The sequence below is a fragment of the Marmota monax genome, unplaced genomic scaffold (assembly GCF_021218885.2).
Source record: "Marmota monax isolate L192 unplaced genomic scaffold, Marmota_monax_Labrador192_F-V1.1 WCK01_AAM20220418_F8-fsc00197, whole genome shotgun sequence".
Classification (NCBI taxonomy): Eukaryota; Metazoa; Chordata; class Mammalia; order Rodentia; family Sciuridae; genus Marmota; species Marmota monax.
Window position 1 is genome coordinate 2,725,698 of NW_026694815.1, and position 13,463 is coordinate 2,739,160.

Here is a 13,463-nt window from a genome sequence, read left to right on the forward strand (position 1 = left end):
TTCTAATAATTGTGATGTCCTTCATTCTGCTAACTTGGGCTTAGAGTTTTCCTATTTCCCTGTTCCTTGAGGGTTATTATTATCGCCTGCCCTTACAAGATGCTTTTGATGAATCTTAGAAGATTTGGAATGTTCTGGTTTTGTTTGAACCAAGATATTTTAAATGTTTCCCTTTATTCATATCGGACCCATTGGTTGTGCGAGAGTGCATTGTGTAATTTCTACACATTTGTGGATTTTTCCAGTTTTCCATCGACTGTTGACTTCTAGTTTCATTCCATTTTGTTCAGAAGAGATACTTAACAACGTAACTACAATCTTTTAAGATTGTTGTGACTTCTTCTGAAATGTAACATGTGATCAGTCCAGCAACATGTTCTCTGCCTGCTTGAATAGAATGTGTATGCACTGCAGCTGGGTGGCATGTTCTGTTCATGTCTTATAGGTTTCTTTATTCTATAGCGTTGTTCACATGTGCTATTTATGTACGAACTATATGTATAATATTACAGCCACAATGGAAAGCACAGTATTGAGGTCTTTTACTATTACTATATTGCTGTCTATGTCTCTCTTCAGACCTGTCAATATTTGTTTCAGATATTTAGGTGCACTGATGTTGCACACAGAGATATTTATAATTGTCATATATCTTTCTGATGAATCAATCTTTCCTCGTTACATAATGAATTTCTGTGTCTCTTGTGACAGTTTTTTTCTTAGCATCTTGGACAGAGAGTAGAGATTAAAATTATGTGGTTGCAGACCAGGGAACTACCAGAAGCTGGGAGAGAAGGCTGAACTAAATCATTCCTTAACAACTTTAGAGGCACTAGGGGCCTGAGGATACCACGATGTTGGACTTCTGGCTTCTAAAACTATTATACAGTAAATTTCTGGGGGTTTTTAGGCTACGTATTTTATATTCCTTTACCATGACAGACCTAGCAAAAATAATACAGACATGAAAACCATCAAATCAAGTTTGGTCCCTTAAGAACTAGTGATAAAAGTGTGGGGAAGGGGGAAGGCAAGAGAGTCCAGCTGCAGACATGCAATGTCTCTGAGCCACTCATTGGCCTTAGGAATAAAGATGCCAATGAATGCTAATGTGTGGGTGTCTCCAGAAATGTTTTAAATGAGCTCATTTTCCCCGCCTGGAACTTGATGTCCTTCAAGTGTTCCACAGTGTGGCTCAATTTTGAAGTGAACTGAGACCAAGGTAGCTGTATGAGCAAAGTGCATAGTGTATATGAGGAACATATAGAATAGGAGTAAGAAAGTAAGTCTTATTCATATTGAATGGTTATTGGGACACAATCAATGAGGGTAAGGAAGTCAGAGCTATTTATACTGAGAAGTACGTAGCAAGAAAGTTTGATAGAGATAATGGAGCCAGAGTGAAGAGGAATCTGGGGTTGTTACCATGTTCTTCTGAATTCTGAGAGACTCTTGTTGCTAGGAAGCTCAATCTAGAACTCAATCAAATGAGAGACAATTGAAGGGGAGGGGATTCATATTTCTCTTTGTCATGAGAGTTCTCGAGAAAGTCTTTGTTGGTGGGTGTCGGAAATGAGACATGAAGGGGGCTATACCTAGAAATAATCATGGGAATCATCACTTCATCTGTAGGTAAGTCATTCAAGGGTTTATCTAAAGAAGAGAAATTTAAATAATGAGGACATGAATGAACACACACACACACACGCACACACACTCAATAAAACTATGAGTTCTTGGCAGTTATTCAGATTATGCACTTTATAAATTCCTTTTCTACTTTATTTGGTAGGAATACTATAAACCGTTTTTAATGTATTGTTATTCAAGTTTGAAAATACTGAATTAGACTATATACAAGAGTGAAGTGTAGGTGTTAATTAGAATACAGAGATTGATGGATTTGATGAAGTTTTGGTGCATGACGGTCACTTTGAGGCCTCTGTACTATTATGACATTATTCTACTTGATGAATGAAAACAGGGTCTTGGCATCTGGAGTCATTGTACAAAACAATGTAATGTGTGAAAAAAGAGTCTTCCTTAAATTTTCTTTTGAGTTTGTTTTCCTAATACCTGCTTGCAAGATGAGGTGTTAAGAATACATTGTGAGAGATTTATTTTGCTCACTCTCAACAATGCACACAAGTAATCAATGACTATTTCTATCGAAACAAAAATCTACACCCCTTCGTAATTACTAAATACATGTAAAGACATGGAGAGCAAAGATTCAGATCAAAATTTTATGCATGATTTGGAGAAGTTATCCACAAAGTTTCCTTTAGTGACCTTGCTTACTTCTGTGGGTTTTTAGCCAATGTAAAGTTAGCCACCTCTTTATTTTACTTGATTACTTCCCCAAGCAATCAAGGTGCTCTTCTCATTTTAAAGATCAGGATTGTATCTAACCTCAGACAGGTCCCTGCTACTTATGTGAAATGACAAAGGAAAGAAAAGAAAATCACTTGATCCTGAATTAAATAGCACTAAATGAAAAATTCTTCATTTACAACTTAAATTAACATTATGCAATTTGATAATCATAACAAATTGCAAAAACAAAACAATATTGATTTTCAGTTGAGGGTTCTACCCATTAATAAGGAAATTGAGGGGAAAAAACAGAAATTATGGAAAATATGTGGACAAAATGCACAGATTTTTAAAAGGATGGAAGTATTTAAAATCAATATTTGTTTGTAACTTCATTCTTTAGGGTGAGCTATCAGGCTATCTTTTTCTAGTATTATGTATCTTTCCTTCATACCCATCCTCCTAAATAGACTGCTGCAATTTATTTCCCCAGAAGTGTTGACAGTGTGTTGTCACAGTAGCAAAAGCATTAATCTAGACTGGGTTGAGCACTTTGGTCAACAGTGGTTGAACCGATAGAAACTAGAGTTGGGTTATGGGGGTGACAAGTCAATGAAGAAAACTTGAAAAGTGGGAAAACATGAAAGGAAACCTTTTGTGTGTCCTCTGTGAAGCTGATGAGTAACTTTTACTTAAGAATAAAGTTATGGCTAATGAATATGTGAGAGTTGAGATGTTCAAGCATAATGATATGATATAGGACAATGCCGTCAGTCAATTGCTAAAGGTGGCTGAGCACAAGTTGTAACAGTAATAAACACATCTGGGAGCTTGTGAGTTGCCCACATGATTGCTTAACATAGTGAGAACATTAATAAGGTTGTTGATGGAGAAGAAAGAAGCAGTAGACACCCAACACTTTCTGGCTTGTGCAGCATTGATCAGGAGGTTGTTGAAAGAACTGGGAAGAATGGGAATAAAGGTTGGAGGGGATGACTGCTAGATTTTTGGTTTGGAAGTGGCTTTGGCAACAAAAGCAAGTTATAACTGAATATCTGGTCTGTATGACAGAAAAACTAAATCACCTCCAATATGTGCTTCAAATTGTTGACTCAAAAAAATTTTGTAAAATAAACTAAGAAAAAGGAGTTCTCCATAACAAAGTTTCACCAGAGGAAAGTCTGTTGCTGTGTTTAGTGAGAAGTTTCCATGAGTGATAGGAAAATTATTTTAAAGAGGGAGAAAGCTCAAAGAACTTATAATCAAGATCAAAGAAAAATTAAGGAGAAATGGGTCCAGGAGGAGAATGGTTTTGAATACAGACACTTTTGTGTTTGAATTCCCAATTGTGGAAAGTGGTGTTTGATCATTGTGTTTTAGATCCCTTGTCACAGATTCCACTTTCCTCTACTGCCATTGTTTCTCTTTCTCCCCCAATCAGCATGGTGGTTCTTAATGTCATCACTTTTAAGTTATCATGGCTTTAAAGATATCATGAAAACTATGGATACTCTCAAAAGGACAAGAAAAACAGGCATTTTATCTGGAAAGTATTAAATGCAATCTAACAGATTCTTAAAGTATATGTTCACTGCAACTACTGTGGAAATTTATGTTCCACATCATTAACCTGTATCATCCTGTGATATTTCCCAGGCATGCTGCACAGTATCTGCATATTCTGCAGTACATTTCCTACTTTGCTTGATAACAAAGCAACAAATCAGTATCGTCAGCCAGGAATTGTGCTTTTATCAGATTTCTCATTTGCACTCATTCATCATAGGATATTTGTACTCTCAAAATGATTGTTTAATCTCTATTTTTTGTAGGTTTTCTCATTTCTGAGACAAATCCATGGGAAGGTTGATCTTGGAGCAGTTTCCTCAGGATCCTGAAATGCCAGGGATTTTGATGCCTATGCTCTGGTACAACATCACCTGCACTGAAGCTTTCCTCCATTCTCCCAGGGTTCATTGATTTCCTTTTCATATCAAGAGGCTTTATTTTGCTCCCACCCTCCCTATTTCTGTTCCTCTTTCAGCTAGTTTGATCTACTTTTCTTTATATGCAGCCAGAGATTTTGAAAATATTATTTTTTGTATGAGTGTAATCACATAAAACACCTTTCAGTAACAAAACCAAGTTATGTGTTCCCCCTTCCAACTCCACTATTGCTTGCTTTATGCCTGAAAATATCCATCACAAGCAGATTCTAATACCTTTGAAGGACAATTGGTGCTTTGACATTGAAATCCGACAGAATTGGAGGAAGATCATACAAATCATAATTAGTTGCATGGAAGCCCATGTTAAGGATCATGAAGAAAAGTAATGTATATAAAATTGTTTTGCATATTTCTCCTGAGTAATGTGTGTAAATAGTCATTTGATATAGGAAAGACAACCAATTATTATTTATTCCAAGTCGATTTGTATATATTGTAACTCCCTCATCAAAACAAGGTATATATTCAGCTTTTCATTCAGACTCTGGTTTTAAATATTTATTGAGAAAATGTTCCCTTTTGTACATGTATTTAGAGAATGGTTCATGAACCCACGGGTATGGCAAATTTCAACCAATGGGCAGTTGTTATAATTTTCAACTCCCACAGTCTGACTCCACCTCATCAAAACTAAAGAGCAAATCCAGTGCACTATATGGAGTCATACCTTAAACCAAACACTAATGCATTTTAACCCATACCCTGCTGTTCTTCTCCACCTTAGACTTTTCATAATTTAGGTAGCCCATCTCTGCCCTTCTTTTCATTTTTTCTTTTAGCTGTGTTGCTCTGATGAATTGACTCTGCCAGAAGACATCCAATTAAAGGTCAGTGCTGCTTGCAACCAAGTCAAAGGGAGGAGACAGGACAACAGCACCTCCTGCCCTGCCCCATTACCTCCAGTCATAAACCATGATGGCTGTGGGTGAGGCCCTGGTGCATATGAGGATCACTGTCCTACACCTCTGCCTGGGAATATTGCTCTTCCTTTCTGGATGGGTCCAGATTGGGCACTCTCAACACTATAGCCCCCCAGAAGTAATGATACCCTTGAGGATAACTGGCACCCGTAGAGGCATGAGGACCCCTGACTGGATCTCCTACAGTCTGCACTTTGGAGGCAAGAAACACATTGTCCACATGAAGGCCAAGAAACTTCTGGTGTCCAAACCCTTCTCTGTGTTCACCTACACAGACCAGGGTGCTCTGCATGAGGACCACCCTTTTGTCCAAAGTAACTGCTACTATCATGGTTATGTGGAAGGGGACCCAGAATCCCTGGTTGCTCTGAGCGCCTGTTTGGGGAGCTTTCAAGGTATGTTAGAGATCCATGACAATGTTTATGAAATCAAACCCAGAAGATTTTCTACCACATTTGAACATCTGGTTTATAAGATGCGCAGAGAGAAGACACAATTCCCGCCCCACAGATGTGGACTAACAGAAGAAGAACTAGCACGACAACTGACACTGCAAAGGAGTGATAATTCCATTCTGAAGCAAAGTGGCTATGAAGGGTGGTGGACCCACACATGGTATCTTGAAGCAGTTTTGGTTGTAGACTATCAGCGATTCCTGTATAAGAGAGGTAATGTTTCACTTGTGGTACAGGAAGCATTTGTCATTCTCAACAATGTACATTCCCTTTTAAGTAAATTGGATGTTAATTTGAGTTTACTTGGAATTGAGGTCTGGAATGAAAAGAACTTTATCAAAGTGACTAATAACATATTTAGACTCCTGGATGAGTTTTGCAATTGGAAGAGAATCAGCCTTGAATCTCGCAAAAAACATGATCTTGTACATTTTTGGGCAAAACAAGATTTTGGTATACATCTTGGCTTAGCCTATATTGCAACTGTATGCATACCTGGTATGGAATGTGGAGTGGAAAGTCTCACGAATGATTATCTTTTTGATTTTTCACTTACTACTGCACATGAGGTGGGTCATAATCTGGGTATGTACCATGATGTATGGATATGTCAATATGGGCAACGCCATTGTATAATGTCTGAAGAACAATCAGATGGCACAAGATTCAGCAACTGCAGTTATGCTTATATGTGGGAAAACTTTCCATTTATGAACTGTTTGCGCAATGCACCAAAACAAATGGATGTCTTCAGGGGGAATGTCTGTGGGAATGGTGTAGTTGAAGAAGGAGAGGAGTGTGACTGTGGACCCCCAATTTTGTGTTCAAACCATCCATGTTGTTCAGTAAGTTGCACTCTGAAAAATGGGGCTGAATGTGCTTCTGGGCTTTGTTGCGAAGACTGCCTTCTCTTGCCACCGGGTCAAGTGTGTAGAGAAAATGTCAGTGAGTGTGATCTTCCAGAGTGGTGCAGTGGTACCTCACCTGAGTGTCCAGAAGATGTGTATGTGCAGGATGGGGTCCGTTGCATGGACAGTGGCTACTGCCATGAGAAGAGATGCAATGCACGTGATGAACAGTGCAGACAGATCTTTGGCAAATAATCCAGGAATGCACAGGAGAGTTGCTACACAGAAATGAACAGCCGAGGTGACCGCTTTGGTAACTGTGGTATCATTGATGACCACTATGTCATGTGTAACACATCAGATTTCCTCTGTGGAAGAGTTCAGTGTGAGAATGTGAAAGAAATTCCCTCTTTGAGAGGTCATACTACTGTGCATTGGATGGACTTCAATGGTGTGACCTGCTGGGGTACCGACTATCATTTTGGGATGACTGTACCAGATATTGGTGATGTGAAAGATGGCACAGAGTGTGGTGATGGACAAGTATGCATACACCGGAAGTGTGTCTCTATGTCATTGTGGGCAAGTGATTGTTCACCAGAGACCTGTGCTATGAAAGGGATCTGCAACAACAAACATCACTGCCATTGTGACCCTAACTGGGAGCCCCCAAACTGCACAGAAGAAGGCTATGGAGGGAGTGTTGACAGTGGCCCACCTCCTGGGAAAATAGTAATGAAGAGAGCTAGGCCAAAGAAGAATTTCCCTGCACCACTTATTTTTTTATTTCCATTTTGTCTTTTGATGTTGATTGTGTTACTTTTGATTTTGGCGATCCTATAAACAACGCCTAAGAAAGAAGACGGAAATATGCAACCTTCACCTGAGATGGAATAGCTGTGTGTTCAAACTTACCCTTTACTTGACAAAGAAGAGCTCAATATATAAACTTTACCTGAGATAGAAGAGCAAAATTTTTACGTTTTCAAAAAATAATCCCAATCCTCAGTGAAATTTCCCATGCATTAACATTTATTATCCCGGAAGTAGAAATGTTATGGCAAATGTTAGAAACCACTGTCAGGAAGGTCCAGAGATCATTGCTTCAGGATCATAAGCATTCACCATAATACATGTAATTAATAACAGTTTCCTACTTATCATTATTTCAAGCAATTTTAGTAGGTTTTTTAATTTCTTTTATTGGGTACTGGAGATTGAATTCAGGGGCACTCAGCCACTGAGCCACATCCCCAGCCCTATTTTGCATTTTCTTAAGACACAGGGTCTCCCTGAGTTGCTTGGCACCTTGCTTTGGCTAAGGCTGGCTTTGAACTTGTGATCCTGTTGCCTTAGCTTCCCAAACTGTTGGGATTTCATGTGTGCACCACTGCCCCTGGCTGATTTCATTATTTTTTAATGTTTACTGCACTAGGGATTGATTTCAGAGCCTTGCACATGCTAGGCAACCATTCTACCACCAAATATTAGTCATAGTGGTTTGTTGTTCATGGAAATACTTCTTTGTGTTTCTTAAGCCTACTGCATGATTAGATCAAGTGTGTGTATGTGTGTGTGTGTGTGTGAGAGAGAGAGAGAGAGAGTGAGAGAGAGTGTGTGTGTGTGCTCCCCATCTCTCATCACTCTGCTGTGTCACAGGGAGAGAGGAAACTCACAAATCACACCTCTTTGCAGTCCTCCTTAGCAGTTTCTGCCCTTGGGGGAGCCACAGAGAGACTGGATACCTGTGGGAACTGCTTGAAGTTTGCATCAGCACCACCTCACTTAGAGTTTTCCATCTAAAAATCAGCTGCAGTAGTTTTCAGTCTGTACATTATTCCTATGTATATTTAGGAACTTCCAGAAGCAAAAGTATCATCAGCCCCAGAGATACAGCAAAGCTACCAAACAACTTATCCTCAGAGCCCTGGGTCCTGGTTCTCTGAGCCCTCTGCCAGATTCCAGAGGTTCTAGCACCAACTTGGCTATACCTGTCCTCAGAGGTTGGGGTCCTAGAATCATAGAACCTATTCCCAAGATCTGGGTGTGAATATCTGACCTTTTTCCATTGATCTCCATTCCTCATGGTGACAGCTATGCCTTCTACTTAGTAACTTGTTATCTCAGGAGTGTGGTTTCTTGTTTGTGACTGAATTCTGAGGGCTATAAAACTTACCTTGGTATGCTGGAGAACACAGGAAGGAGTCAGACATCAGAGATTTTTTTTTTAACCACTGCCCTTTACCCCCTTGGGAAAATTATTTAAACTTAGGGAGAATGTCTTTGTAATCTCTAAACAGGACAATAGCAGTTGCCACACAATTCCTTTGCGTCTTTGATTACAAAATAGGATGAACAAGTTATTTACAAGTTTTGTATGTAGGATGTAATAAGTCTTGGCAAATTTTGTTTTCTCTGGGGAAAAAGACCTAGAGATCTCCAATTAAACCTTAAAAACCATACTTTGAGGTCATCAGAGAGCTGGGAAGGCAAGGAGGACTCAATGAACTAAATTTTCCAACTGGAACACAGTTGTGAAGTGAGTTGAGTATCGACAGGTGTTCTTTTCTCTGGAGAACTAGTGGATGCTGGATGTGAATAGAGGAGGAAGTTTGGCCCCATTGGAGGACAGGAACTCTGCTGAGAAGCAGAGGGACTCCAGTCCTCTTAGTTACTTCCCAGGCCTGCATTCATAAAGTAGACCTTTGGGGGACTTCAACTGGTAATCATTTTCCCCAAAGTCTCTTCTGCATTGTGAGATGTTGGTGAAATACTCTGAAATTTCTAAAAGGCATATTTTCCTAAATCCATGTTACATTTTGTACACAAGACACAGTGAAGTGGCTTGTCTCAAGCACATTCAGTTTTTCCATTAAGACACTTAATTGGATTCTGGCCTTTCATTTCACAGAAGGCTGAAGAGCTAGACTGTGAACATTTGGATTGTAGAGACTGATCCCCATAATCCTTCAAAGCTGAGCAGTTAGTGTCATGTACACTCCCAAGTGAAAGTGAAGCAGGTCCATATCTGAGCAGTGCTCTATAAGTAAAGATTAGTCCAAGATTTATTGAAAGCTTGCTCACCTCTGGCCTAGCTTAATCCATGATTGATTTAAGTAATTAGCTCCTTAGTCCATCTTCCCAACCCAGGAAATCAGAAATTGTAGTGGAGCTGTTGGTGATTCAATGTATAATTACCAACATACAGCGAAATATTTTTACACTTGCTATTATGGTTCAAATGTCTGTTCCAAAACTCATTTTGAAATTTCATTGTCACTATAATGGTATTTGGAGGTGCGTCTTTCTGAGGTGTTTAGGCAGGACCATCATGACAGATTAAAGCCTTCATTATGAGAATGGTACAGTTATCACAGTTATCACAGGATTGCCTTTCTCATAAAAGCAATCTCCTTCTTGCTATGCATCTTCTCTCTTGCATCAACTCTGTCCTTTTCCATCTGTCATCATGGATTGATGCACCAGGAAGGCCTCATCACATGCAGCGTTCAATAATTTCACAACTTCCAGAATCATGAGCAATAAACTTATTTTCTCTGTAAATTACCCAATTTGTAATATTATGTGATAGCAGCAGAAAATAGGCTAAAATACATGGTAAAAGGAAAAAACCTGACTTGCTATTAGAGAATTTTTTTTAAAAAATGGAGTAAGGAGATAAAAGAACAAATTCTTAGAAGTTCCAAAATGATTCAGAATGTAGAGAAACAATACATGAGTCTATGATCATGATTAATATATGTTAAAATAGGAGAATATGTATAAAATGTAAGAAAATGTAGAATATCTTCAGTGAATTAGGAATTATCTAATTGATATTTTCCAACTCAAAATTATTGTAAATAGAACTCAGTAGATAAGTTGAACAGTTGATTGGACAGTCAGATATACAAAATTACTTAACTGGAAGACATATCAGTTTAAAAACACCCGTAATAAAGCATAAAAAAGGCCCATGAAAGAAAGTATATGAAATATGTAGAAAATTATTTGATTCCTAGTATTAGAGTCCAAGAAAGTGAAAGGGAATTTGATGCAAGTGATGTTCAAATAACTGTTTGTCAATGTTCTTTTTAAAATGGAAGTAAGAATCCATCCCATTCCTCCATATTGGATTATATATTTCTCAGAGACATTGTTAGCTTTTCTTCTTTCTTTAGATTGTGTCCTCTCTAATGATCTCTCTTCAAGTTTGCTCGTTTTTTCCCTGCTTATTCAAATCTTCTTCGGATCTCCTCTAGATTTTGAAAAAAATTCCCACATCCTTGCCAACACTTATTGTTACTTGCATTTTTGATAATTGCCATTCTGACTGTAGTGAGATGAAGTCTCCGTATAGTTTTAATTTGCATTTCCCAAATTGCAGATTTTTGAACATTTTTTCTTGACCATTTGTATTTCTTCTTCTGTGAAGTGCCTGTTCAGTTCCTTTGCCCATTTATTAATTGGGTTATTTATTTTTATTGGTTATTTTATTTTTGTTGTTGTTGTTGTTAAATCTTGAGTTCTTTATATATCCTAGAGATTAATGTTCTATCTGTGATACAGGTGGTCAAGATTTTCTCACATATGTAGGCTCTATGTTCCTGCTCTTTATTGTTTCCTTTGCTTTGAAGAAGCTTTTTAGTTTGTTTCCATCCCTTTTATTGATTCTTGATTTTACTTTTTGTACTTTCAGAGTCTTATTCAGGAAGTCTGTTCTTGAGCCCATATGATGGAGATTTGTGCCTACTTTTTCTTCTAGTAGGCACAGGGTCTCTGATCTAATGCCTAGATCCTTGATCCACTTTGTTTGGAGTTTTGTACAGGGTGAGAAATATGTGTTTAATTTCAATCTACTGTATATGTGTTTCCAGTTTTCCCAGCAACATTTGTTGTAGAGGCTATCTTTTCTCTAATATATTATTATGATGCCTTTGTCCAATAAGAGATAAACTATACTTATGTGGGTTTGTCTCTGTGTCTGCTATTCTGCTCCATTGGTCTTCATGTCTGTTTTTGTGCCAATACCATGACAGTTTTGTTACTATGGCTCTGTAGCATAATTTAAGGTCTGATATTGTAATGCCTCCCATATTATTTTCTTGGTAAGGATGTTTTGGCTATTCTAGGCCTCTTATTTTTCCAAATAAATTTTATGATTGCTTTTCCTATTTCTATGAAGAATGTCATTGGAATTTAATAGTAATTGCATTGAATCTGCATAGTGCTTTGTGTAGTATGGCCATTTTGATATTAGTAATTCTGCATTTCCAAGAAATCTTTGGAATTTTTCCATTTTCTAGGGCCTTCTTCAATTTGTTTAGTGTTCGATAATCTTTACTGTAGAGGTCGTTCACCTCTTATGTTAGATGCATTTGTTAAATTTATTTTATCTTGTTAAAATTTATTTATTTGTTAGATTTATTTAATCTTATGTTAGGTTTATTTTTTTTCAAGGCTATTGAGAAAGAGTTTTCTTGATTTCTCTCAGCTGATTCATCATTGGTATACAGGAATGCAGTTGATTGATGCATGTTAAAGTTATATCCTGCTAATTTGCTGAATTCATTTAGGAGTTCAAGAAGCTTTCTGGTGGAGTATTTGGGGTCTTTTAAATATAGAATTGTGTTGTTGGCAAATAAGGATATTTTGAGTTCTTCTTTTACTATTTGTATCTCTTTAAATTCTTTCTTTTTTCTAATTGCTCTGGTTAGGATTTCAAGGACTGTGTTGAATAGGACTAGGGAAAGAGGGCATCCCTACTTTCTTCCAGTTCTTAGAGGGAATATTTTCAATTTTTTTTCATTTATAATGATGTTAGCCTTTGGTTTAACATCTATAGCTTTTACAATGTGGAGGTACGTTCCTACTATCCCTAATTTTTCTAGGGTTTTGAACACGAGTGGATGCTGAATTTTGTCAAATGCTTTTTAAGCATCTATTGAGATAATTATGTGATTTTTGCCTGTAAGTCTGTTAATGTGATGAATTACATTTATTGATTTCTGTTTGTTGAGCCAACCTTGCATACCTGGGATGAACCTCGCTTGATCATGGTGCACTACCTTTTTAATGTTTTAGTATGCTATATGCCAATATTGTATTAAGAATTTTTGCATCTGTGTTCATCAGGGATATCGTTCCAAAGTTTTCTTTCCTTGATGTGTCTTTGTCTGGTTTTGCTATCAGGATGATACTAGCTTCATAGAATGAGTTTGGAAGGGCACCGTCCTTTTCTATTTTGTGGAATAATTTGAAAAGTATTGGCATATGTTCTTCTTTGAAGGTCTGGTAGAACTCAGCTGAGAATTCCTTTGTTCCTGGGTTTTTCTTTGTTGGTAGGCTTTTGATGGCATATTCACTTTCATTGTTTAAAATTAATCTATTCAAATTTTCTAGGTTCTCTTGTTTCAATTTAGGGAGGTCATATATCTCTAGAAATTTGTCAATGCCTTCATGGTTTCCAATTTTATTGCAGTATAGATTTTCAAAGTAGTTTCTGATTATTATCTGTATTTAATAGTGTCTGTAGTGATATTTCCTTTTGCATCATGAATTTTAGTGATATGAGTTTTCTCTCTTTTTGTCATTAGCTTAGCTAAGGGTTTACCAATTTTATTTATTTTTTCAAAGAACCAAGTTTTTATTTAGTCTATATTTTGAATTTTTTCTTAGATTCAATTTCATAGATTTTGGGCTCTGATTTTAATTATTCCCTGTCTTCTCCTTTTAGTATTGATTTCTTCTTCTTTTTCTAGGGCTTTAAGATATAATGTTAGGTTATTTATTTGGTGACTTTCTGTTTATTTAGTGAATGCACTCACTGCAATGAACTTTCCTCTTAGAACTGCCTTCATTGTCCCAGAGATTTTGATAAGTTGTGTTTCAATTCTCATTTTCCTTTAAGTATAT

General features: G+C 37.3%; 1 protein-coding gene across 1 annotated transcript; it reads left to right on the plus strand.

Moving 5' to 3' along the window:
• The first annotated feature begins 5,366 nt into the window (after nt 1-5,366).
• On the plus strand, nt 5,367-6,803 carry LOC124080126 (disintegrin and metalloproteinase domain-containing protein 25-like). Its single transcript, XM_046425989.1, has one exon. The coding sequence runs from the start codon at nt 5,367-5,369 to the stop codon at nt 6,801-6,803; it is 1,437 nt and encodes a 478-aa protein (XP_046281945.1).
• The last annotated feature ends 6,660 nt before the right edge of the window (nt 6,804-13,463 follow it).

Excerpts from the sequence above, each read along its gene's own strand:
- LOC124080126 (XM_046425989.1), top strand. The coding sequence starts at position 5,367 with ATGATACCCTTGAGGATAACTGGCACCCGTAGAGGCATGAGGACCCCT.